The 25,476-nt window shown below is 55.4% G+C and overlaps 1 protein-coding gene across 4 annotated transcripts; it reads left to right on the forward strand.

Moving 5' to 3' along the window:
• Positions 1–5,796: 5,796 nt before the first annotated feature.
• ITGA7 (integrin subunit alpha 7) lies at positions 5,797–25,471 on the forward strand. 4 transcript variants are annotated; one of them, XM_021687160.1, is made up of 26 exons: positions 5,797–6,169; positions 10,372–10,499; positions 10,601–10,680; positions 11,742–11,997; positions 12,487–12,618; positions 12,924–13,043; positions 13,909–14,116; positions 14,231–14,424; positions 14,789–14,877; positions 15,002–15,129; positions 15,239–15,334; positions 15,497–15,558; positions 15,705–15,874; positions 16,308–16,457; positions 17,133–17,248; positions 17,811–18,003; positions 18,085–18,165; positions 18,272–18,351; positions 18,494–18,568; positions 18,713–18,815; positions 19,366–19,542; positions 19,727–19,858; positions 22,118–22,231; positions 22,449–22,547; positions 22,636–22,761; positions 24,727–25,471. In XM_021687160.1, the coding sequence occupies exons 1-26, from the start codon at positions 5,964–5,966 to the stop codon at positions 24,955–24,957; spliced, it is 3,546 nt and encodes a 1,181-aa protein (XP_021542835.1). In that variant the 5' UTR covers positions 5,797–5,963; the 3' UTR covers positions 24,958–25,471. The 4 variants fall into 4 exon arrangements, with proteins under 4 accessions (XP_021542835.1, XP_021542836.1, XP_044770745.1 ...); XM_021687161.2 differs by lacking the exon at positions 12,924–13,043 and having other exon boundaries at positions 5,831–6,169; XM_044914810.1 differs by lacking the exon at positions 12,487–12,618 and having other exon boundaries at positions 5,831–6,169.
• Positions 25,472–25,476: the final 5 nt, after the last annotated feature.

Raw genomic sequence — 25,476 nt, forward strand, 5'->3', positions numbered from 1 at the left:
TCATCTGATTCTAGTGTGCATGGGACGTTGGGAATCACTGGACTAAACCATATCTAAGGCTGTTTCCAACTTTGGCATTCTCTCCTTTTGTGATTCAGTTACATAGTAGAAAATTGGCTTCACGATGTATACTTACAGGGGAAGAGAAATAGGTGCTGATTTAGAATAAAACAGTCTTGAATTTTCTGAGAAAGAGTTGAGGATTACTGATTGATTGAGTCATTCAGCTATTTGCAGAGTAGCATCTTAAGTCCTGGGAGGTGTGCAACGGTGAAAGGATTAGTGAATGAAATGGTTAAGTGGTAGCATAAAGCAGAGCGTTAAATGCCACCAAGATAAAAATTCTGAATAAAAATGTTGGATACTGCATATGTATGTGTCTATGCTTATATGTGTACTATAACTTATTTTTCCAACATTTCCTGAGTACTTACCATGGGTCAAACCCTTTACACGTATTAATTCATTTAATCCCTAGATCTATGGTGTGAATTATTGTTGCCCTCAATTTTCAGATGGAGAAACTGAGGTACAGAGCAGTTAAGTAATAGAGCTGATAACTGGTAGAGCTAGGATACAAATCCAAGCTATCTGACTCCAGAGCCTGAGTGTAACCACTGTCCTATGCCGCATAAACCATGGGAAAGACCCCAGGAGGGGAGGCTCTGTGTTTTGTCACTATGCCCTTCTAGCTTGTGGGCACAGTTGGAGGGAATCCTGGTTGGGGAGGAGTGTTTGGGAAGAGGCTCCGTTCCAGCGTGGGGTTGATCAATAGAAGCGGGAAGAGTGAGAGCATCACAGGGCAGCCCAGTCCTTCCCCCAACCCCCGCTTGGCTCCACCTTCCAACTGCAGTGAGCAAGCAAAATAGAAGCACATTGGAAGATGCTCGGTGCCTCACTCCCAGAGACGTGGGGCCTGGGAGAGAAGAGCGGGGGTTGGAGGGAGTACCAGAAAATGGTTACTTGAGGATGTGAAACAGAGGGCAGGGGCTAATGAGGGGGATTGGTGTTGGGGTTTTCGGTGGTGAGTTTGTGAATGTTAAGATTAGGCTGACTCAGGGAGAGTGCCAGCCCATCCTGTATTACCCTCACCCCCCCTGGCACAACCGCCTGACATTTTCACAATCAGTATAGAGACTGCCAGGAATCTGCAGACATCAGCCCCACCCCCCTCCCCACACACTGGCTGTTCCTTTGCCCTAGAGCTGGGCAGAGGACATGGGTACCTCTATCTGGGGACTCCAGCTGATCTCTCCAGGGTCATCCTCCAGATGCTCTTTTTCTAGGCTTTTGCTGCTCACTGTGTAACTTCAGTTTCTGCTGAGTTGAAGCTCAGCTCCCCACCCGCCTTTGGTTGAGATGGACACAAGCTTCATGAATCTCTGGAGAATGACTCTTGACATTTGAAATCTCTTTCTGCCCGCATCTCTTTATACTCCCCGCCCCCCAGATTTTTTTCTCTTAGAATGAATGAATGCAACTCCACGCTCCTTTCCTTCCCCACTCATTTCCTTGTTCTTTTGAGGTCTTTTCCTGAGTTAGCTTTACTTAGCAAGTTCTAAACTGAACGTCTGGGCCAAACATTAGGGCTGGAAGCTGCTGAGTTGTTAAGGGTTGGATGAGGACTGAAGGAGAACATTGGAGTGAGTGGAGAAGGCTTCTCATACTGGGAAGCCTGGCTGGGTTTCAAGAGGGGGGTACTGTTGGTGGTGTGGCCAAGTTCCAAATGTTGGACTGCCGCCAGTGCTCAAAGAAAAGGGGCCCTCAAGACAGTCTAAATGGCTCCCCGTGGGAAGTGACCTCCCAGTCCTTCTCCAGAAAATGCATGGGTTTCCCTTGGATCCTCAAAGATGAGAGCAGTCAAGTCATTTCCCCAGCGATTCCTCTCAATCACATTTATATTCTCTCTCTCCCAGCCACTCCCATAGTTCAAGCTTTGGCTACAGCCAGAATTCAGAGGCAGGCAGAAGGATTCCAGTGCTGGAGAGGTGGGTGGGGTGAGAAAGTCCTCATGTTGTGTGTGTTGGGGAGGAAGAGGCTGACCCTGGGACATATGCTCCAAGGCTCTGCTGCCAGATGAGGTGGAGGGAGAAGTTAACCCTGCAATGTGTTCTGGAAGTGTTTGCCTGTTAGCTAGAGGCAGCAGCTGGAAAATGTGTAATCTGGGGAAGCTGAAAAACAGGGATCCCAGATGGAGGCAAAAAAGGTTGTTAGAGGGGGAAGGGGCTGGAGAAAGCCTCAGCTTCCACTGAGATACAGCTGAAGCCTTTGCTGGGCCTGGACATTAATTTTTTTTTGAAAGCTCTATGCCCAAATAATTTTTAAAATTATTTTGAAATAGTTCTAGACTCAGAGGAAGTTGCAAAAATAGTACATGAAGTCCTGTGTACCCTTCACCCAGTTTCCCTCACTGGTGACATCTGATATAACTGTAGCACAGTATCAAACCCAGGAAGCTGACATAGGGACACTGGTCACTGGCTTACAGGCCTTATTCAGTTTTCATCAGTGTTCTACACACATTCATTTGTGTGTGTCAGTGTGTGCGTGTGTGTGTAGTTCTATGCAGTTTTAGCCTGTGTATAGATTTGAATAACTACCACCAAAATCAGGATACAGATCTCTTCATTACCACAAAGGAACTTCCTGTGCTATCTTTTTTTTTTTTTTTGCATTTGTTTATTTAATTTATTGAGAGAGAGAGAGCACAAGCTGGGAGGAATGGCAGAGGGAGAGGGAGAAGCAGACTCCCCACTGAGCAGGGAGCCCAGACTTGGGGCTGGATCCCAGGATCCCATGATCATGACCTGAGCCGAAGGCAGACGCTTAACTGACTGATCCATCCAAGCGCCTCTATTTATTTATTTTTGAAGTATAATTAACACACGATGTTATGTTAGTTTCAGGTGTAATGTGCTATCTTTTTATTCTCACCTCTTCCCATCCCTGTCCCCTGGCAGTCAATAATCTCTTCGTCATCTCTATAGTTTTAATTGGTTTTAATTTCATGACTTTCCAAACTCTTGACTCAAATACAAGAAGTTCTTGGCAGGTTGTTTATTCAAACACCGAGCTTCATTCTCCAGATCCCTCTAGCTTCTTCATTCCGCTCCCCCGCTTCACCTACAACGTTGTGGCCCATTCCAACAATCTTGTCTCACTTCTCCTTTAGGGAAAATCGACATGTCTAAATTTACTAGGCTGGTCTAGGACTCTTACATTCCCCCGCCCTCCCTTGCCCCACTATTTATAGCCAGGCTAATTTTGGGCAGCCTCTCTCTCTTTTCCTGCTCCTTCCTCGTGTGGCGGGTGAGATGACTTCTCAAATATTTGGGCAGAGGAGGTCAGAAGCAGATTCTTGGCATTGTGGTTTCAGTCTTGGATTTAGCAGGAGCCAGTGGGGTGAAGATGAAGGGAGGCAGAAGCCGCAGGTGCAGAGAGGAAGGCACCTGGGCCTCTAAAGGCATTTGACCCAGGTTGGAGATCTTGGCTCAGAGTCAGGAGTCCTGGGTTCTGTACTGATTTTACTACTCTGCATTCTCATATCAGCTCTACTGTCTGGGGCTCTGAGATAGAAAAGGGATAGAGAGGGCAGATCTGAGGGATAATAAAAGTAGGATCCTGGTGCCGGCTTGTTGGCAGCACATGTGTTTCCTCGATAGCCCCTAGTTAGAGGTGTGCTAGTCCCCTTGAGGGAATGTCTACAGTATAGTGTTGCAAAAACAGAGGCCCAAATCTTCAAATGTATAGTAACTTACCCAGGGCAAGGATTGTCCCAGGGCCAGCAGAGTGAGAGCCTACCTTTCTGTTTGTTTTTAAAAGTATAGTCTTGGAAAAAGAAATAAGAGAGACAAAGGGAGCATGGGAAGAGAAATTAGGTAGGGTGCATTGGGGCTTTTAAGAAAGTGAGGGAGAGGGGCACCTGGGTGGCTCAGTTGTTAAGCGTCTGCCCTTGGCACAGGTCATGATCCCAGGGTCCTGGGATCGAGCCCCGCATTGGGCTCCACGTTCGGCGGGAAGCCTGCTTCTCCCTCTCCCTCTCCCACTCCCCCTGCTTGTGTTCCTGCTCTTGCTATCTCTCTGTGAAATAAATAAATAAAATCTTAAAAACAAAAGAAATTAAAAAAAAGAAAGGGAGGGAGAAAAGAAAAAATATATTTTTTAAGATTTCATATTTAAATAATCTCTCCCCCCAACGTGGGGCTCAACCTTATGGCCCTGAAGTAAGGGTCACACGCTCTCCCAACTGAGCCAGACAGGCACCCCATGAGAAGAGAAAATCTTAAGGATATGATAGACTTGGAGGGACAGAGACAACATTGGAGGCATTGAGAAGTCTTCAGAGAAGGGTTCCAAGTGATAGAGACAAGAAAGGGGACAAAAATAAAGTTTGGGATGAGACAAAACCAGATAATGAGAGAGGGAAGGGAAAGATGGATAGGTGGATATACAGAAGACCGACACCCAGTGAGAAGAGGAGGTGGGAGCAAGCGAGGTTCCAGTTGTGCCAAATTATTTCCTATCTCTCCTCCTGGCCCCATTTCTGGATTGGAGTTATAAATAGCAGAGGGCTGGAAAATGTCCCCCCCCCCTTTGCTTCTGTCTCAGCCTGGGGGGAAGGGAGAGGAAGAGAGGCTTGTGGGTCCCTGTGGAGATCCTTGCAAAGCCCCACCCAGATCCTTCATGGATCAGCCGGGGACGCTGCCCTCTCCAATCCTTTCCCGTCAGAGGTGGGAAAAGGACAGTTCAGGGAAGGGGTCTGTGAGTCGAAGACATCCTTTCCATCTCTCTGCCTCTTGGGTCCAATCTTTTTCATCCTTGCCCTTGCTCTTCTTTGACCCCCACTCCCTTTTCCCCAGCTTAATTAATTTCCTCTTCCTCTATCAATCACCCTCAGTAATTTTCTTTTCTCCCTTCATTCCATTCCATTCCATTCCTTTTTTTTTTTTTTTGAAAGCTCTATGCCCAAAGTGGGGCTGGAACTCACCATCCCAAGAGCAAGAGTCCCGTGCTCTAAGGGCTGAGGCAGCCAAGAACCCCCCCCAGCCCCCACCATTCCTTATTGATCAAACTCTTGCCCTTCTTTCTCCATCTCTTTTCTCTGTTTTCTTTCTACCTGCCTCCTTTGCTCTCCTCCCAGACCTGCTGAGTTTCTCTCTCTCCTGCTGCCTGTGTCTTTTCCTCAGTTCTCCTGAATGCTGACCATGTGGCTAGCATAGCCGTTGTCACTGCCGGGCTCTGGGGGGTGGGATGGGATGGGGCGGGATGTGGTTTGATTCGAAGAGCATGCTAGGCGCTCTACGTGACCATGGAGAGAAGGGAGCACCAAAAGACCACACAGGACCCTGCCCTTTCATCTCCCTGTCTGCATCTCTCTTCCCAGACTGTCCTTTAGCCTCAAGCACTTCTCATTTCTTACCCTCCTTCCTCTTTTTGGTCCCTTTCTATCTGTACTTGTCTCTCCCTCCCCATCCCCAGGCACCGCCCCCACCACTCGGGGGCTGGGGCAGGAGTGGGGGGGGGAAGGGCAGGAGGGCGCAGGCGGGGGCGGGGCCAAAGCCCGGGTGGGGATCCTGGCGAGCAAGGCCGGTTCCCACCCCGAGTCGCCAGCCTGGACCTCCCTTTGCGACACCGCGAAGCCTCCACCTGCCGCGCGAGCGAGGGGCGGGGCCGAGGGCGGGGCCGGGGCGCTGCCCCTGGGGGAGGAGGCGGGAGCCGGAGCGCTCTCCTGGCCTGCGGCTGCTGCAGTCCTAGCGGGTGCTGGGGCAGCGGGGCAGCGAGGAGGTGGAGCGGCGGGGGGACGGGGCGGTGGAGCGGCGGGAGAGGGGTGGCGAGGAGAGAGATTGCGAGAGCCCTGAAAGACGTGCGAGACTCGAGACCAGAGACCCGCCGTGGGAGACCAGGGGCTGCGGGAGGGAGCGAGTTTTCTTGCGCTCGTGCGGAGCGCGCCCAGGGTTCGCCGCATGGCCGGGACTTCAGGCCGTGATCCTCGGGGCGCCCCCGGGATTTGTTACCTTCTTGGCTCCCTGCTGGCCGGACTGCTCGTCCCGGGTGCTGTCGCCTTCAATCTGGACGTGATGGGCGCCCTGCGCAAGGAGGGCGAGCCGGGTAGCCTCTTCGGCTTCTCTGTGGCTCTGCACCGGCAGTTGCAGCCCCGACCCCAGAGCTGGTGAGTCACTGCACCCGCGCAGAGTCCCCGTGCCCGAGCCACAGATTTCCCCCCAACCCCCCACCCCATCTCTCAGTCTTCCAACCCCAAGACGATTCAGGGTATCCACAGATATCCCATACTTCAACCTTGCCTTACCTGTCCTGGGTCCGGAGACGTACCCTCAGGGCCTGAGAACCAGGGTCTTGCTTTGGGGATGAGTTGGAGAGGGAGGCCCTTGTCTTGGCAGGTTTCCCCCAACTTGCATCCTTGCCTCAGTCCCAGGGTCTGGGACTCCCCTCCTTCAGAGGGCTGGATTCCCTCAGGAAGGGGGACTGGACATCTTGTCTCTGCTTAGGGCAGGAGGAGAGGGAAAGGACAGAGAGGATGAAGACTCCATGGGAGGGATGGAGGGTAGACTCCAGAAATAACTTCCCGTCAGAGCATTGCCATGGGGTGGGATGAAGACAGCAGGACACTGGAGGCCAGGAGAGCCCTGCCATTCTATTCTGTGGCTCAAGACCACGGGGAGGTTGGAAGAGGACCTGGGAGGGTATGGCAGCCGGTACTAGATGGTTTGATGATAGAATGACAGGAAGCAGAGCCCCCAAAAGTTGTAGCAGCAGCAGCAGCAGCAGCAGCAGCAGCAGCAGCAGCAGCGAGAGAGAGAGCGAGCGAGCGAGAGAGAGAGATATCCAGGAGGGATGCTGGCCAGGTTGTTCTCCTTCCTCCTCCTCAGGAAATTTCCAGGTCTAGGAATCTCAGCATTGGGGGAAAGCAGGCAGGAGTGAGGGGCAGAGGACAATTCTAGTTATTTTCTAATCAGTTCAGGACTCATGGGAGATGGACACATATGTGTGGGGCCTGTGTCTGTCATGTTTCCTGTGCTGTTGGCTCCAGCTACATGTATGATTTTAAAAAGAGAGACAAGGGGAAGAAAGCTTCCCACCCCCCTCCTGCCAGGGGGCTTTTCTTTCCTAGGCTGGTGCCTAAGCCACACTAAGTGTCCATTACTGGGATCAATGCTGTCCACTGGGATTGTCTTCTCCCTGATACCATTGGCTTGGGGGCAGAGGGTAGGGACAGGAGCTCATTTCTCTTACCCTGCTCGAGGAGGAGGGGCTAGCTCTAATCTTTTTTCTTCCATTATCCCTGTCATCAGGGAGCATGGTCAGTGGTCCCCCAAACTTTGGAAGAGATAGAAAGCAACTGACTTCATCTCTTCTTCAGCCCTTCTATCTGCTTCCTACCTCATCTCTGTCTCCCTCCCTCCCTTCTTCCCCCATCAGCCAGAGTTCCAGGACTGGAGGCCTTTTTAGGACATGCTGAACTCTCTGAGCTATTTCCAGGCAAATTCTAGGTTATTTTTAATAGCTTGGTCTCTTGTTATTTCCCCCTCCTCTCTGAAGGTGGCCCCTGATTCGGTCTCCGAGAGCCAAGCTGGGGGCTTTCCCAGGGGGACCTGACTGCCTAACCCTGCTTTTGCTCCAGCAAGGGGTGCTCTGCTGCCTGGTGGCACATGAGAGACCAGGGGCCTTGCTCAGTCCCTAGCTTGTGTGTTGCAGGTCGCCTTCACCAGCATCCACTGATCGAAAGGCCTCACCTGTTTTGATGTCTTTCAATCTTGCCCCTGGATGAAACTTTGAAATCTAACCTTTGCTCTGTGGCTTCAGCCTCATTTATATCTTTCAACTGTAAAACGGAGTTAAGCAGTAGTACTACCAGATAGTTGTGGGGTTTAAGGGTTCTTAGTATATATAAAGCCCTTAGAATAGCGCGAGGCCCAGAGGGAGTGCTGTGAAAGTGTTAGCACTGTGATTCGTGTATCGTGCTCCACAGAGCTAGAGAATAGCTTCAGTGCCTTACTTCAAGCCTGGATCCAAACGCTTGGCTGGATCTCCCTGGTTGAGTCAGCCTTCAGGCCAACCACCCTCCCCAGAGGGCCACCCAGATTGAGAGTCAGGGAGGGCAGGCCTTGGGTCAGAGCCTTGGAGTGTGTGCAGAACTGAGAGGTGCGGTGGTAGTGGGCTACTCCTTTGCTTCCACTTAGCCAGGCTGCTGGGGAATCCCTCTGCCCCCAGCTGCCAACACGTTCTTGCTTTTGCCTGCAGTGGCTGCAGCGGAGGCTCTTGTTCTGTCCGGAGGCCTGGGGTGGCTTGGGATGGTGGGATGAAGCCAGAAAAGTGTGTGGTGGGCGCAGAGGTGGAGGGACTAGAGAGGCCGCATGTGGGAACTCTTGTTCCAGGGCGGGTGGGCTGGTCTGGTCCCCACTGAGAGTGAGGCTGGCCATATGTATGCGGACCAGCTTCTTTCCTCCATGTGGACCCCTTCCCTCCACCCTCCTCCCTACTCTAGACCTCTAGGGGAGATATTAGCTTCTCTTGGTGCTTAGCTATGTGCTGTGAATAAGAGAGCCCCAGTCCTCCAAGATATGGCCATCTCTGAGTTGGGAGGTGGGGGGATACTCCGGACTTGTCTGAAAGTTGGCCATGCCACCTGGTTTCCTTTTCTGTGCGGGGTACCCTCCCCTTCCCTTCCTTCTGTTCTTTTTCTGGAGTGGTCTGTCTCAGTGTTCTGGAGATGGCCTGTCATTGGTATGGTGGAAGATGCATGGGTTTTGGAATTAGGCAGATGTGGATTTAAATTCCAGCATCCTGCTTAACGCGTCTCAGTGGGTTTCCTCATCCGAAAGACAAGAAAAGAATCCTCACATAGGATTGTCATGAAGCTTAAATGAGAGCATGCATGAAAGTGCCTAGCCTGATGTCTGGACCATTAGGTAGAGGGTGACCAATGTTAGTTCCTCATATCCCTGGCATCTAGCCGAGGGCCTGACCCACAGTAGGTGCTGAATAATGTTACTGCCTGTCTCACCGGTGCCTGACACGGGGCTTGGCAGGCGATAGGTTCCCAGTACATAGTTGTTAATAAATGCCGAACGCATGCCCTCTTCCTTGCCGCTCCCCGCCCCCTGCTTGGTCTGGACGCTGGCTCTGATGCGGGACGACAGCTGCTAAGAGACCAGAGCTGTGGGAAGGGAGAGTGGCTCTGTGCCCTCCCCTCCTCCTCAGAACTGGCCCAGTGCCCCGTAGATGCCTGTCTGCAATATTGCCTGAACAGCTTCGGGCCCTGTCCCCCAGCAAGGGAGATGGAGGAAAAGAGTGCGGGAGAGAGGCCTCGGGGTTTGCCCTGCCTCCACTTTTGAGTCTCTCCTTCTGTGAAGAGAGATCCTTGTAGTCAGCTGGGTGCCAGTCACCTCACCTTACCCCTTCCTTCACTCCTGGCCTGGGGTTCAGCCCCAGGGGACCCAGGCAGCCTCCATTCCCAGCACAGTCCTCCCCTGGGGAAGAAGCCTTGGCTGTGATCATGGAAAATTGTCCTGCCAAGAAAGTTGTAGCTGGGAAAGTGTCTGAGGGGGAGGTAGGAGAGAGGACAGGGTGGGGGCAGGGAGGGGGGGAGGAATGGGGAAAATCATGGATGTGGGGAGGGGAGGGATGATGGATGGGAAAGGGGATTCAGGGTATGGGCAGAAAATGGGGGTAGGATGGGAGACAGATGAGAAACTTGCCCCTACCTCCATGCCAGCTAGAGTGACAGATAGAATCCCGGGCTGGCAGTGTTGCTGGGAGGATGGGGTCTCTGATGGGTCCCTGATGAAGGGTGATGAAGGACAGGCCCATATCTAGCCCCTTGCTTGGCCTCTGAAGCTGGTCCCTGGGCCACCTCGTGGTGCCAGTCTGGGCCCCTGTTACTTTTGCTCTCAGCATTCTTGGCATTTCTGGGAGGGTTCCAACGGGACTGGGTTTGGGGAGGAGGGCAGAGCTTGGGGATGGGGCCAGGAAGTGGGTAGGAAAGGCCTGGTCAGGAACAGGTGCTGGGAACAGGCGGTTCTTTCAAACTAGCTGCGCTGGCCAGGCCACTTGGCTTGGCGTGCGCGTGCACGCGCGCGCGTGTGTGTGTGCATGTGCATGTGCGCGCACGCGCGTGTCTGTGTGTGTGTGTGAGTGCACGTTGGCCCTCATCCAGAGAGTATGTGCATATGTAATGTGATGATTGCATGGCCAAGTGTATTAATTTGCCCTTGCCAGGACTCGGGGAACCTGACTTCTGGCCTTCCTCCTTAGTTCTTCAACATTTGCTTGGTTCTGAGGGGTCGGGTCTGGGCAGTGCTGGGGAGGCACGGCACTCTGGCTGCCAAAGCTGGCCCCTGCCCCATTGTGCAGGCTGCTGGTGGGTGCTCCGCAGGCCCTGGCTCTGCCTGGGCAGCAGGCGAATCGCACCGGAGGCCTCTTCGCTTGCCCCCTGAGCCTGGAAGAGACTGACTGCTACAGAGTGGACATCGACCGCGGAGGTGAGGACCCCGCAGGGTTGGGGAGGGGGCATGGCACAGGAAGGGGAGGAGAGGACTCAGCCTCCTCTTCCCTCTCCTCATTTCCACTATCCTGCCTCCAGCTGACGTGCAGAAGGAGAGCAAGGAGAACCAGTGGTTGGGAGTCAGTGTTCGGAGCCAGGGACCTGGGGGCAAGATTGTCGTGAGTACCATTTCTTGTGACTGTGTGCCAGGGTGTGTGTGTGTGTGTGCACAGGTGTGCTTATAGAACACAGGTTGGCGTGTCGTATGATGGCCTCATTCCCAGGACCAAAGGTAGAAGACATGGTGCCTGTCCTTATAAATTTAAAACCATCTAAGCATCCATCTATCCATTTGTCAGACTCTTACTGAGAACCTTTTAAGCATCAGGCATTGTGCTAGTTACTGAGAGAGGAAATGTAAAGATGGGAAAAAGCCTGGTCCATGGCTCACAAAGCCTACTGGATAGTTCTGGAGACTGTCGTTCTCTGTTTCTCTCTGTATCATCACTAACATGTGCAAACACAATTAATAATCGGAGTCACCGTAGGGCAGAATATGGTTAATGTTTTTGAAGAATTTTTTAAATTTTTATTTATTTGAGAGATTGAGAGAGAGAGCATGAGCAGGGGGAAGGGGGAGCAGACTCTCCGCTGAGCAGGGAGCCCGATGCGGGGCTGGATCCCAGGACCCTGGGATCATGACCTGAGCGGAAGGCAGATGCTTAACCGACTGAGCCACCCAGGCGCCCCAGAATATGGTTAATGTTAAGGGAGCGGTACAGTCCCCAGTATGTGAAAGTCCAAAGGAAGAGTGGAGAGAAAAGACTCCCGCGGGGGCAGTGCGGGGTAGAGTTCAGCCAGCCTTTCAAGAATAAGCAATGCTTCAAGAGTGGAGAGAGGAGGAAGTTCTTCGCAGGCCAAGTGGTGGCACTTACAAAGATCCAGAGTCAGGACCAGCTTGGCCTGTCGGGGATAAGCACATATGGGGTGCTGTGTGCTGGCTTAGTGGGGCCTGGGTCCCCAGGCAGAATGTGGAACAAGGCTTCTTCCTAACAGCGCAAGGAAGTGAGTGCAGCTGGGATAGGTATGTGTATATCGCCTAGCGCTGGGCTGGGTGGTGGTGCCCAAGTAATGTGTGTGTGTCTGCGTGCTTGTCTGCACGTGGGCTGTGTGGCTCCAGCAGGTCACCGGCCCACACGGGGCTGGGGGGCGGATGACCCCGTGTCGCTTCCTCCCACAGACCTGCGCGCACCGGTACGAGGCTCGGCAACGAGTAGACCAGATCCTAGAGACCAGGGATGTGATTGGTCGCTGCTTTGTGCTAAGCCAAGACCTGGCCATCCGTGATGAGCTGGACGGTGGCGAATGGAAGTTCTGTGAGGGGCGCCCCCAGAGCCACGAACAATTTGGGTTCTGCCAGCAGGGTACAGCTGCTGCCTTCTCCCCCGACAGCCATTACCTCCTCTTTGGGGCCCCGGGAACCTATAACTGGAAGGGTGAGTCACTCCTCAGGGAGGGGAGAAGGGAACCAAAACGTCCTCTTACCTCAGAGATGGGACTGGGGGCAGCACGTGGCCAAGCATGCCCACACGTTCACTGCCATGTCGCCCTGGGGCTCTGCCGCGTCCTCCACCCCCATCATGCCAGCACGCACACGAGTGGGGGAGTCTCCCCGCCTTCGAATGGCTGAATGTTGCCCACCATGCTGGCATGAGCCCCCACACGCACGGCTGGGCCTGCTCGCTCCAGCGCGCCCGCCCCATGGCATCACCCCCTTTCCCGTCTCCGCACGCTGCCGCGGGCTGAGCTGACACTCGGTGAGTGGGGCGGCAAGTCTGTGGGACTGGCGGCTTGGGCTGGGGAAGGGGTAGAGATAGGGCTGCGAAGGAGAGGAGGGGCTTCCCTGTGTGCCTGTCTAACTGGCGTCTGGCCTGAGAGGTGCTCCTTGCTCCCTGGCCCGGGCACTAACAGGTCTGTCCTTGCAGGCACCGCCAGGGTGGAGCTCTGTGCGCAGGGCTCAGCGGACCTGGCGCACCTGGACGACGGGCCCTACGAGGCGGGGGGTGAGAAGGAGCAGGACCCCCGCCTCATCCCGGTCCCTGCCAACAGCTACTTTGGTAGGGACCCCTCCCTGGCCCAGAGCTGCTCTAACCCTCTGCTCCTCTCTCTTGTCCTCCCTCTCCACGCTCCCATCCTTCTGTCTCTGTCTCTGTCTCTGTCTCTGTCTCTCACCCTTTCTCTCTCTGTCTTTCTGTCTCTGATTCTTATCTCTCTGGTCTCTTTGTCTCTCTCATATTCTTTTTCTCCCTCTTCCTCTTCTACCTCCTTCTTCTTGCCTTTATGTCTGGCTCTGTCTCCCCACTCTGTGGCCCCTCCTCTGGATGTCCCTTCCCTGGTGTTTCCCCCCACCTGCCCCCCGCAGGGTTGCTCTTTGTGACCAACATTGATAGCTCTGACCCTGACCAGCTGGTGTATAAAACTTTGGACCCCGCTGACCGGCTCCCAGGACCAGCCGGAGACTTGGCCCTGAATAGCTACTTAGGTTTGTAAGCTCCCACCACGTCCCCCTGGGCCCTGGGGGCTTGGCCTGGCCTCCCCTCCTCTCCTGCCCTGCCCTCACCAACACATACCCAGGGAAATACATATTGGGCCCAAATTTCAAAGAAGAGCTAGGCCCAGTGACCAGGCCAGAGAAGATGCCCCGAGGGGGATGGCCTAGGGGTCTGTGAACAGGGCTCTCCATGGAGGAAGAACCAGGTGGGTTGAGGCTGTACTGGGAAAGGAGGGTAGAGCTCTAGTGGGACTTTCTCTGAGGGATGGATAGTGGACACATGCCAGAGAAAGGTCTATCCTTGTTGGTAAGTCCCTCTCATTGTTTCATCTGCAGCCCTGTGCAAAGGGGGAGGAAACCAGGCCTGGGAGATGTTTGGGTGAATCAAATTCTTTCCCACTCCCCCTTCTCTCCGCTCTATCCACATGAAGACTTCCCTTCCCTGCCAGCAGGGATGGAGTGGGGGGCAAAGAAGGTGCATTAGATGGGGCTGGGGCCTCCTGGGTGTGCAGAAGGTAGAGCAGCTCCCTGGGGACCTTAGGCATGATGCCCTGCTCGGCTCTTGCCCAGCTGGCTGACCTTCCTAGCCATTGCCTTTCTCTTTCTTCCCCAGTCCCTGAGGCTGACCTCATTGCACTTCTTGTGCCAAACTCTAGTCTCTGGGTGTGGGAGGGCTGCCGGGCCTTTGGAGGGGGAGGCAGGGCAGTCCAGCTGTGGTGGTGATAAACTGGAGGGCACCTGTACCTTTTGGCTCCAGACCTGTGAGGAGGGGGCAGAGTGGGGGGAAGGCGGTGCCTGGACGCAGCTAGGCTCCTGAGTCTTTCGGAGAGGGCTCACTGGTAAGTCACCCCCCCAGGTTTCTCCATTGACTCGGGGAAGGGTCTGGTGCGTGCAGAGGAGCTGAGCTTTGTGGCAGGGGCCCCCCGTGCCAACCACAAGGGCGCTGTGGTCATTCTGCGCAAAGACAGTGCCAGCCGCCTGGTGCCCGAAGTTGTGCTGTCTGGGGAGCGCCTGACCTCTGGCTTTGGCTACTCGCTGGCTGTGGCTGATCTCAACAATGATGGGTGAGAATGGGCACAGGGGAGTGGAGCCTGGGGGAGGCTGGGCGGGCCTCCGGCATCTTTCTGACTGCCGTGGCTGGGGAGGGAGCCACACTGACTGTTTCCCTCTCTCCGTAGCTGGGCAGACCTGGTAGTGGGTGCCCCTTACTTCTTTGAGCGCCAAGAAGAGCTGGGGGGTGCCGTGTATGTGTACATGAACCAGGGGGGTCACTGGGCTGGGGTCTCCCCTCTCCGGCTCTGTGGCTCTCCTGACTCCATGTTCGGGATCAGCCTGGCTGTCTTGGGGGACATCAACCAAGATGGCTTTGCAGGTGTGATTGGGAACCGGAAAGCCCCGGGGGAGGGAGGGTCAGAGGCAGGGATGGGGAAGCGCCTCAGAGGTCAGGGGGAGGCCTTCTGACGGCTCTGGGAGAGAAGCAACCTGGGCTGGCATCTGAGCTTTACCATTTACCAGCTTTGTGACTTGGGTCAAGTAAACTTTCCGAGCTGGTAATATCTGCAGAGAGTAGCTAAGAGGCTTAAAAATGATGTGTGTAAGATGCCTGGGACTTAGTAGCCTCTCAATAAAATAGAAAACATACTATATGGAACTGAGTGACTGAGGGAAGGTTGGGGTCCGGATGACTACCCCCCCTGCCCCACCCCAGTCTGATTACCTTTTTCTCGTACCCACAGATATCGCTGTGGGGGCTCCCTTTGATGGGGATGGGAAAGTCTTTATCTACCATGGGAGCAGCCTGGGGGTTGTCATCAAACCTTCCCAGGTGAGGGGGTTCGTTGGGATGAGGTGTGGGGGGAGTGGGTGTGGGGGGAGTTAGGGGGGCAGCAGAGGGCAGGGGGCAGAGCTGGGGGTCATGCTGTGGGGGAGCTGATGGTCTGGTCCTGCAGGTGCTGGAGGGTGAGGCCGTGGGTATAAAGAGCTTTGGCTACTCCCTTTCGGGTGGCCTGGACGTGGATGGGAACCATTACCCGGACCTACTGGTCGGCTCCCTGGCCGACACTGCTGTGCTTTTTAGGTGAGCTCCTTCCTCTCCTCTGCCTCTGCCTCTCCCTGCCTGGGATCAGCTGCCCTCTTTCCCTGCCTCAGAGTCTCATGTTTCTTGTGCTCGACTCCCCATTCCCCAGGGCCAGACCCGTCCTTCATGTCTCCCACGAGGTCTTCATTGCTCCCCGAGCCATCGACCTAGAGCAGCCTAACTGTGCTGCTGGCCACTCGGTCTGGTGAGGCGGGATCCAAGGGGAGGCAGGGAGATTTCAGGGCCCACTTTTCCCCATTCTCCCTTTCTCTGCCCAGTGTGGGGCTGGGGGCTGGGGCTGGGGGGCAGGAGTGAGGCATTGGCCCATCAGCCTGGCCTGGCTCAGGAGCTACCCTTGCCCCCACAGCGTGGACTTGAGGGTCTGTTTCAGCTACATTGCAACCCCCAGCAGCTACAGCCCTATTGTGGGTGAGTGAAGTCCTCCTCCCCTTTCCTGCCCCATTGGGCTTCAGGGTGGGTCACTCTGAGGTAGAGAGACGGGCATCTCAGAGATAGGGTTAGATTAGAGCAGTTCCCCAGCTCACTGGCTCTTCTTTTCTCTCCACATGCCACAGCCCTGGATTATGTGTTAGATGGAGACACGGACAGGAGGCTCCGGGGCCAGGTCCCCCGTGTGACCTTCCTGAGCCGTGGCCCAGATGACCCCAAGCACCAGGCCTCAGGCACCGTGTGGCTGAAGCACCAGCATGACCGAGTCTGTGGAGACACCATGTTCCAGCTACAGGTGGGCCCTGACCCCTTGGCCTCTGAGGGTCATTGTCACTGCATGATTTCTTTTTTTTGATTCCTTTTAGCTTCTTCCCTAACATGCTCACAGCTCATTCTTTGATCTCAACTTTTGGGAAGCCTCCCTTATGGGCTGACCTCCTCTTCACCTGCTGCCTTCTTGTGCCTTCTGCCTTCTGTGTGCAGAGTACAAGTTCTATCCTCCCTGGAGATGGAGATGGCAGGTTCCCTTGTCATACCTGGTCCTCAAAAGCCCTGGATCCTGGTCTCCTCCCTTTTCCACCCCCGTCGCTCTCCCTCCCCCTCACTCTGGTTTCTACCTCTCTCTCTCTCATCTCTGCAAGCTTCTTGCCAGGTTTCAGAATCTGTCCTAGGTCTGGCTGGGGCCTGAGGATTGTTCTAGTATCCACGTCCATCCTTCCTCTTCCCAGGAGAATGTCAAAGACAAGCTTCGGGTCATTGTGGTGACTCTGTCCTACAATCTCCAGACTCCACGGCTCCGGCGACAGGCTCCTGGCCAGGGGCTGCCCCCAGTGGCCCCCATCCTCAGTGCTCACCAGCCCAGCACCCAGCGGGCAGAGGTGAGCATGGGTTCTGGCTTAGCTCAGGAGAAGGAGCTGGAAGGAGTAATGATCATCATCCCTCACAGTGACAAGCATTCATAGCTTCCAAAACTCTTTCACAGGCTACCCCAACAGTTCCCCATGTCTCTTGGTGTTGTGACAAGTAGACCACAAAATGGAAAATGGCTCAAGTGATCATGTGTTCCTCGTTAGAGGGGACACTGATCTTCCATTCTATGCGTTCATTCAGGGGCCCAGGCTGATGGGAATCTGTCATCCTCAGATGTGGCCCCCAAGGTCCTTAGGTCACCTCTATCCCTGTCAGCTGGAAGGGGGAGCGTGAAGCTCCTTGTATGGCTCTCCTGGCCAGCCTGGAAGTGATGCCCTTCACTTCTCTTCACATTCTAAATCCAGAATCAGTTACACGCAAGGGAGGCTACGGAGATGTGGTCTGGCTGTGGGCTAACCTTCTGGCCTCTACCTCAGCACCATCACTGCTCGTTTTACTGAGGAGGACACAGCTCAGGGTGGTTCAGTGACCAGCTCAGTATCACACCGCTAGTAAGCAGCAGATCTGAGAGTTGAAGCCCTGTTGCCTAATCTTGTGATACTCCACCCCACTGTGTGCCTTGGCGACACATTCACCTCCTGCCTCACCCCTAGGAATGACCCTCTCCTCACATCTCTCCCTAGATCCACTTCCTGAAGCAAGGTTGTGGTGAAGACAAGATCTGCCAGAGCAATCTGCAGCTGGTCCATGCGCGCTTCTGTGCCCGCGTCAGTGACACGGAGTTCCAGCCTCTGCCCATGTGAGGGGGGAGCGAGGGGGCAGGTGGGGTGGGAAGGCAAGAGTTCAAGGAAGAGAAGGAATCCCTCTCAGGAGGGCCAGGCCGAGGGGCGGGGCTGAGCCTGCAGACCGAGGGCGGAAGCTGATAATTCAGAAGATGAGGGTCAGCGATGGGGCCACAGAGACTCTCCTGGCAAGGAATAACATGCCTGCACAGGACGTATAATAATACACAGTTTATGTGCAGTGCACTGTTTAGTCTCCCCAACCCAGTGAGGTAGGCATTATTATTAGCTCCTTTGTGGATGGAGAGCAGGGGGCCTAGAAAGGTTAAGCTCCTTGCCCCAGGTGAGGAAGTAGGGGAGCTTGGACCGGAACAGCGGTCTCCAAGCTCCCCGTCTGGTTCTCTTGAGTGTGGGAAGACCTGAGGCTTGGACTGGCATGGAGGCCGATGTGGGGGAGCCAGTGGGAGGGGAGACCAGGGAGTGGAGGCAGGCAGCATGCCCCGGGCGGGGAGCAGGCAGGAGAGGGAGAGGCAAAGGAAGATGTTCAGATTTAGAGTGTGAGTGGGATCTGACCTCCAGGGATGCAGATGGGACAACAGCCCTGTTTGCCCTGAGTGGGCAGCCGGTCATTGGCCTGGAGCTGACGGTCACTAACCTGCCCTCGGATCCAGCCCAGCCCCAGGCTGATGGGGATGATGCTCACGAAGCCCAGCTTCTGGTCACCCTCCCTGCCTCTCTGCACTACTCAGGAGTCCGCGCCCTGGACCCCGCGGTGAGGGCCTGAGGCAGGGTGGGGTGGGGTGGCGGGGGCTCCGGTAACCCGGACTGACCTCTCCTCCTTTCCTCACTGCAGGAGAAGCCGCTCTGCCTGTCCAATGAGAATGCCTCCCACGTCGAGTGTGAGCTGGGGAACCCCATGAAGAGAGGTGCCCAGGTTGGCATGTCAGCCCTTATCCCTGTCCGAGTGCCTCTCTAAGCCCTGAGCCCTTCTCCAGCCCCTAGCCTTCCCTGACTCTAATCGCTCTCCACTCTTGGCCTAGGTCACCTTTTACCTCATCCTTAGCACCTCAGGGATCACTATTGAGACCACAGAGCTGGAAGTGGAACTGCTCCTGGCCACGTGAGCCTGGGGGGGCTGGGGGTGGTGAGGGTAGGGGCAGCTGGGTTGATGTCCACCTGGATGGGGCTCTGCTGTTTTCATCGGAGCCCTTGGGGTGGCGCCCATGCCCCATTGCCCATGCGTGCTCCTGCCCACACACCAGGATCAGCGAGCAGGAGCTTTATCCGATCTCTGTCCGAGCTCGTGTCTTCATTGAGCTGCCGCTGTCCATCACAGGGTAAGCTCTGCCCAAATGGGCGCATTGGCTGGAGGGGTGGGCATTACTCCCAAGCCCTGGCCTGGGCTCTGCCTCCTGACCCTCCAGTCAGCCAGGCCCCAGGCCTCCTCAGCCCCCCGCCCCGTTCTGACCCTTCCATGCCAGGCTGGCCATTCCCCAGCAGCTCTTCTTCTCTGGTGTGGTGCGGGGTGAGAGCGCCATGAAGTCTGAACGGGATATAGGCAGCAAGGTCAAGTATGAGGTCACGGTGAGTGTCCTGGTAAGGCCCCTGGTCAGGCCCCTCCCTTCTTGGCACAGAGACTGGCTGAGGCATGTTCCAAGGCTGTGGTTCTTCCACCCTATGGTAGCATGATGATCCAGCGAGTTCAAGGCCTCCCCTTGCTCCTGCGGACCTTGATTGTGGGCAGGTGTTTTTGTTGGGGCCTCGGCTGACCATTTCCTGGTCATCCCTGTGTGGACATCTCACCTGCTGGTCTGGTAGACCATGAGGGTCCAGGGAAGCTTTTCTGCCAGGGGCTTTAGCTGGGGGATGGGGACAGTGGGGGAGGGCTGATGTCTCTCCTTAAAACTCTGCCCGTGCTTGGCTGGGGCCTCCCCAGCCTCGCAGGGACATCTCCAGGCCTTCCTGGTTTTGGCGTAGGCAGAGAATGTTGCCTGGTGGGGTCTAGGATCCCAAGTCTTTGTTGAAATTCTGCTTCCTGAGGCCTTCCCCTCAGCCCTTGTCCCCTCTGTCTCTGCAGATTTAAGGCCCACTCAGAAACGGAGCACCCTCCCTTCACACTCCCTTCTGCCCACAGGTCTCCAACCAAGGCCAGTCGCTGAACACCCTAGGCTCTGCCTTCCTCAACATCATGTGGCCCCATGAGATAGCCAACGGGAAGTGGCTGCTGTACCCCATGCGGGTGGAGCTGGAGGGCGGGCAGGGGCCCGGGCAGAAGGGGCTCTGCTCCCCGAGGCCCAACATCCTCCAGCTGGTGAGGCTTAGGCAGGGTGGTCAGGGCCACTGAGGCAGGGTGGAGGGGGGTTAGACTTTGGGAAGGATGTCATGGCGGCTGTGGGAGGCTGTGGGGGCCCAGGGGGAAGGTAGTGGGGAGGAGATGGCATCTCAGGATGGCTGTGTTGGGAGGGACGCTCACTGCTCCCACTCCCCGCATCCAGGATGTGGACAGCAGGGACAGACGGCGACGGGAACTGGAGCAGCCGGAACAAGAGGAGCATCCTGAGCAGCTGGAGCCCAGCACGTCCTGGTGGCCGGTGTCCTCCGCTAAGAAGAAGAAAAACATCACCCTGGTGAGGGCAGGGCAAACACGGTACAGTTCGAATGAGGGGCGGGGCTGTTGGTGATGTCACAAGGGGTGCGGGGGGCAGGGAGCTTTAGGGTGCTGGGCGTCCAGGAGGCTGGCCTGTTGACAGGCGTGATGGTCACACACCTGGAGCGAGTTGACAAGACAGTTTATATCACACCCGTGAAGCAGCTGCTGACACCACGGGTCCCCCTGTGACCACCAAGTATTCACTCCAGAACAGTGCCCTTGACCTGCAGCCAATTAGCCACACAATCAATTACTTGTTGGGCATAGTTTGGTTCTTTAAGTGGATGTATTGAGCCAATGAGCACGCGCTCTGTGCTCTTCCCTTGTAGGACGGTGCTGCCAGTGGGTGTGGAGGGGACAGGCTGGGGGGTATTTGGCCTCGCTGCAAGGAGGTGGAGACCTGGGTGTGGAAGGCTGGGTGGTAGAAGGAGTCAAAGAGACTGTTGGCAGGGGGATGCGAACAGATGGGCTGGGCCTGGCGTCATCTGTCTGGGAGGGAGCTCCACTGTCACACCCTGTCTCTCGTGGGGGCCCTCAGCTTCCCTGCTCCCGGAGAGCATGGCAGGAGGCAACACGAAGGCGCGTGGGGGTACTGTGAACTTGCATCATGGTAGGTTCCCTGTCACGGGTATCGTCCTGCCTTCTCCATGTGGCTGATTTCCCCTGAAAGACCTCCCTTTCTAATAAGAACTTTGATTTTTTCACTTAAAATTGCCTTTACACAAACTGGCCACGGATTCTTGAGCTGCTCAAAAGTGGCAAAATTTAAAAGACGATTCAAAGAATTCAAATGCTCTCAAAGGCCTTCTCCTGTACATGATGTGTGGTGAATATAACACAATTTTTAGGCAACTAGATCATCAGGTGGGATTGGGCCAAACGGATGTAGGTGAGACCTGAAAGGAGCAGGGCTTAAGTCCCCGGTGCCCCAGCAGCTCCTGGGACAGCCTCCTCCTCCTTCAGTGGGTTTGGGCTTAGCATAGGAATGTGGCTTTGCCCGACATGGACCTGGATTCAAGTATCTGTTCTACCACTTACCAGCTTGCTAGCTGTGCAGCCTGAGCAAGGTCACCTGGCCTCCTTTTTTTTTTTTTTTTTAAAGATTTTATTTATTTATTAGAGAGAGAGAGTGAGAGAGAGAGCGCAAGAGGGGGTAGGGTTAGAGGGAGAAGCAGACTCCCTGCCGAACAGGGAGCCCGATGTGGGACTCGATCCCGGAACTCCGGGATCATGACCTGAGCCGAAGGCAGTCGCTTAACCAACTGAGCCACTCAGGTGCCCTTTTTTTTTTTTTTTTTTAAAGATTTTATTTATTTATTTGACAGAGAAAGACACAGCGAGAGAGGGAACACAAACGGGGAGTGGGAGAGGGAGAAGCAGACTCCCCGCCGAGCAGGGAGCCCGATGCGGGACTCGATCCTGGGACTCCAGGATCATGACCTGAGCCGAAGGCAGTCGCTTAACCAACTGAGCCACCCAGGCGCCCCCTTTTTTTTTTTTTTTTATAGAATTTATTTTTAAGTAATCTCCACACCCAACGTGGGGCTCAAACTCACAACCCCAAGATCAAGAGTCTCAAGCTCCACTGACTGAGCCAGCCAGGTGCCCCTCTTTTTTTTTTTTTTTTTTAAGTAATTTCTTTGGCCAACAAAGGGCTTGAACTCATGACCCTGAGGTCAAGAGTTACATGTTCTATGGACTGAGCCAGTCAGGCACCCTGCACCTGGCCTCTTTGAACTTTAATTTCCTAGTTTGGAAAATGAGGATGATAATAATATGCATCTTGCAGGATGGCTTTAATAAGTACCTTACAGCTAGGAGATGCTCAGTAAATGGGACTGTTGTAATATAACATAAACATTAACTGGGAAACTACAAAACTGGAAACTGACAGCTGCTGCTGTCAAATAAGAGACCTCCTCCCTGCTCCCCATGTATTTCAAGGCCAGAGAGGCCAGATTTGGGGTAGGCTGCTCTTTTGGACCATGGGGTTAGTTTGGGAGGACTTCCTGGAGGAGGTGAGTTTGAGGTCGGCTAAGGAAAATGGGAGAGATATGAGTGAGGAGCAAGGGCAATAGGGGGTCCAGGGTGTGGGAGCTCATGGATGGACGGACGAAGTGAAGTCTCTGGGCAGATTCTGTGTCCGTGTGAGTGCATATGTGAGGGTGCTGGGCCCTGGGGAGGCTCAGTGGGCTGGGGCCAAGTGGCTCAGAGCCCTGCCTGTCCCGGTCCCTAGGACTGTGCCCGGGGCACTGCCAACTGCGTGGTATTCAGCTGCCCTCTCTACAGCTTTGACCGCGCCGCTGTGCTGCACGTGTGGGGCCGCCTCTGGAACAGCACCTTCTTGGAGGTAAGGGCACCGTGGCGGTGGGGCTGGCATCTTCCTCCCTGGCTGTCCCTCTGGGACTCGCTGCTCTTTCTGCCTTCTCCCTGTCCAAGTGGAGCACACTCTTAACCCAAGGCAGGCAGAGACGCCCTCTGTATTGGGCACCATGGCACTTAGAATTTCAGGAGCTGGGGCGGGGCGCGGGGGGCATTGAGGAGAAGGCTGTCCTCTGCTCCCTTAGGAGTACTCAGCTGTGAAGTCCCTGGAAGTGATCGTCCGAGCCAATATCACCGTGAAGTCTTCTATCAAGAACTTGCTGCTCAGAGATGCCTCCACGGTGGTAAGCTGCAGGCCTGGCGAAGCTGGGGTGGGGAAGCTCTTCTTTCCCTCTGCTCCAGTCCTTGTTCCCTTAACCCTTCATTCCCCAGATCCCCGTGATGGTTTACCTGGACCCTGTGGCTGTGGTGGCAGAAGGAGTCCCCTGGTGGGTCATCCTCATGGCCGTCCTGGCCGGGCTGCTGGTGCTGGCTCTGCTGGTGCTGCTCATGTGGAAGGTGAGGCTTGGGCAGGCGGTGCTGGTGGGGGCTGGGCCTCCCTGCCAGGCGGGAGGCCCTTCATGCGATGGTCCTCTGTCCCACCCGCTCTCTCATTTATTTGGCCCATCGACACTGAACGCTTGTGTGTCCCAGGGACTCTGTCGGGCTCCGGAGTTTCAGAGAGAAGTCAGATGCAGATCCTGACCTCCGGGGTCTGATAGTCTCGTGGGGGAGGTGAGCCTTGTAGGAAGGACCAGGCAGAAGGCGCTAGGGCCAGCGAGTGCAGTGGGAGTTCAGAGGTGAGAAAGCTTGAGAGCAGGTGGCTTAGAAGAAGATGGGATCTGGAGGTGGGAGATGGCGTGGGTGGGACCATGGGAGGCAGAGCCATGGAGGCAGGGAAGTGGGGGCTGATTTAACGAGAGCATGGCAGGGAAGGCTGGGAAGGAAACTGTGGTAAAGAAGACACAACAGCGTGGAGAACAACCTCCAGGGACTGCCTCCAGCACGGAACTCAGAACCTTCACATACCAGGCTCTACACGGAACCGTCTTCGAACACAGTGTAGACAGAATCCCATTTGTGTCTGGGGTTCCACCAAAAAGCACACACGTGCACATGTCAGTACAGGGAATCGCATCCACCACCCATCGTCAGACCCTGCACCACATGCCACATCTGGGCAATGGAGGACCATGCATGTCTTTGGGGCCCCCTGGAGAACTGCCCCCAGTCCTCCCCGGACCAGGTGCGGACCAAGCGCACTGTTTGGTAAATGTGAGTCATCAATGGACCAGGCCTCTGGCTGAGCATCCAAAGTGTGGGGAACCTGGCCCGTCTTCGGGGACTTCATGAAACTGGCTCCAGAATCCCTGCTCCCTGCTTTCTTGGAAGGGGGAGATAAGGGCCCCCACCCACCCCTCCTGAGTCTTCCCATCCTCCACCTCTTTTGCTCCCCTCCGCCCTTGACATCCCAGTGTGGCTTCTTCCATCGGAGCAGCCAAAGTTCATCTTTTCCCACCAACTATCACCGGGCCCATCTGGCTGTGCAGCCCTCGGCCGTGGAAGCTGGGGGCCCAGGGACTGTGGGGTAATTGTTGTGTGTGTGCACGTGTGTGTGCGTGTGAGTGTGTATGTGTGAGTAGAGCCCCCAGCATTCAGGGGACCAGGGTGAGGAAATGAGATTGCACGGGGGTGGTGTGGAACGGGGGTGGGAGGTAATTATAAGGGGGGTATTATAAGGACACACGACCTGAGGCATGCACAAAGGGGTGGCCGGGCTCATGCAGTATGAGCATGTGGGGGTGCAGGGAGGTGCCATGCATGGCTTTTCTGTGGGCATGAGTGTGCAGAGACAAATGTACAAGGACATGCCGTGCGGTCTGAGCATGTAGGAGCCTCGGGTGGTCCTGAGTGTGAGTGTGCAAGGGGCACATTTCCACCTCGGTATAGAAGGGCCAATGTGTTCATGATGTAGGGCGGGGCAAGGTCACCATATTCATGGACTTGGGAGGGCTCTGCCCCGACGGAAATGCTGTTTGAGTACACGGGGTGTGTGTCCGAGGCTCGAGAGGAGTCATTCCCAGTATGCAGGGGTCTAGGAAGTCATTTTTTTGTCTCAGATCTCGTTTATGTTCTGGGGCATGCTGTTGGGTCTCTTAAAAAAAGCTTGGGTGGGGTCAGCGGTCCTGCTGTTCCATCTTCAACCCCCGCTTTCTGGAGCCAAGGGATATGTCCTTGGTCCTGCACCTTTGGCCCCTCCTGGTCTTTCTCTCGCCGTGGGGGAGGACCTGGGGGCCCGGCATTAATTGTGGCACCTGTGGGGGCCACGCGCCGCACTGGATGCTGTTCCGCCCAGCTCCTTTCTGCTGCGGTTGGTACTTTCTCCCCCACTGATGGTGGAGGCAAGGGGCTGGGCTGTGCTGGGATCTGCTCCAGGGGCCTCAGCCCTGCAGGCTCCTCATGTCTGGCCTGGGGTCCTTACAGATGGGATTCTTCAAGCGGGCACGGTACCCCGAGGCCACTGTGCCCCAGTACCACGCGGTGAAAATCCCGCGGGAAGACCGGCAGCAGTTCAAGGAGGAGAAGACAGGCACTATCCTGAGGAACAACTGGGGCAGCCCCCGGCGGGAGGGCCCCGATGCGCACCCCATCCTGGCTGCTGATGGGCACCCTGAGCCAGGTTCCGATGGGCATCCCGTGTCAGGCACCACCTAGCTCCCTGGGTCCCAGCCTGGCCCATGGGTCCCCTCCACCCTTTCCCCCCGACATGGCTCCTTGGGATGAAGAGGGCAGAGTGGGTTGCTGGTGCCCCATCAGGATGTGACAGGATCTGCTTCCTCAGGGGCATAGGCATCCCCCCCAAGGAACATCCCCCAAAACTTCCCTTAAAACAGTGTGTGATGAGGGCAGTAAATCAGGAATGGGGTTGTGGAGTAGGGGAGAAGGGCAGCGATGTCCTGATGCAAACGTGGGAAGAGGGACTCTGATCCCTCCCTCTCCCATTCACCCTGTTTAACAGGACCCCAAGGACCTGTCCCCCTGAAAGTGCCTTAAGCCCAGAGGGTTGGGGAGGAGGTTGTGTTGCTGACTCAGGGGCTCTTCCCTCCCTAGTTTCCCCTCTCCTCTGACCTTAGTTTGCTGCATCAATCTAGTGGATTTTGTCTATTTATTAAAAAATATTTGAGGACAAAACCTCTGGCTCCTTTGCTGAGTCCTGCTCCCCCGGTCCAGGGT

Source organism: Neomonachus schauinslandi, chromosome 5 (assembly GCF_002201575.2).
Source record: "Neomonachus schauinslandi chromosome 5, ASM220157v2, whole genome shotgun sequence".
Classification (NCBI taxonomy): domain Eukaryota; kingdom Metazoa; phylum Chordata; class Mammalia; order Carnivora; family Phocidae; genus Neomonachus; species Neomonachus schauinslandi.

Bases quoted from the DNA above. Each gene is read 5' to 3' on its own strand.
- ITGA7 (XM_021687160.1), top strand. From the start codon at position 5,964: ATGGCCGGGACTTCAGGCCGTGATCCTCGGGGCGCCCCCGGGATTTGT. The intron at 14,117-14,230 runs GTGAGAATGGGC...CTCTCTCCGTAG, and splicing joins GCTGATCTCAACAATGATGG to CTGGGCAGACCTGGTAGTGG. The intron at 19,543-19,726 runs GTGAGGCTTAGG...CCCCGCATCCAG, and splicing joins GGCCCAACATCCTCCAGCTG to GATGTGGACAGCAGGGACAG.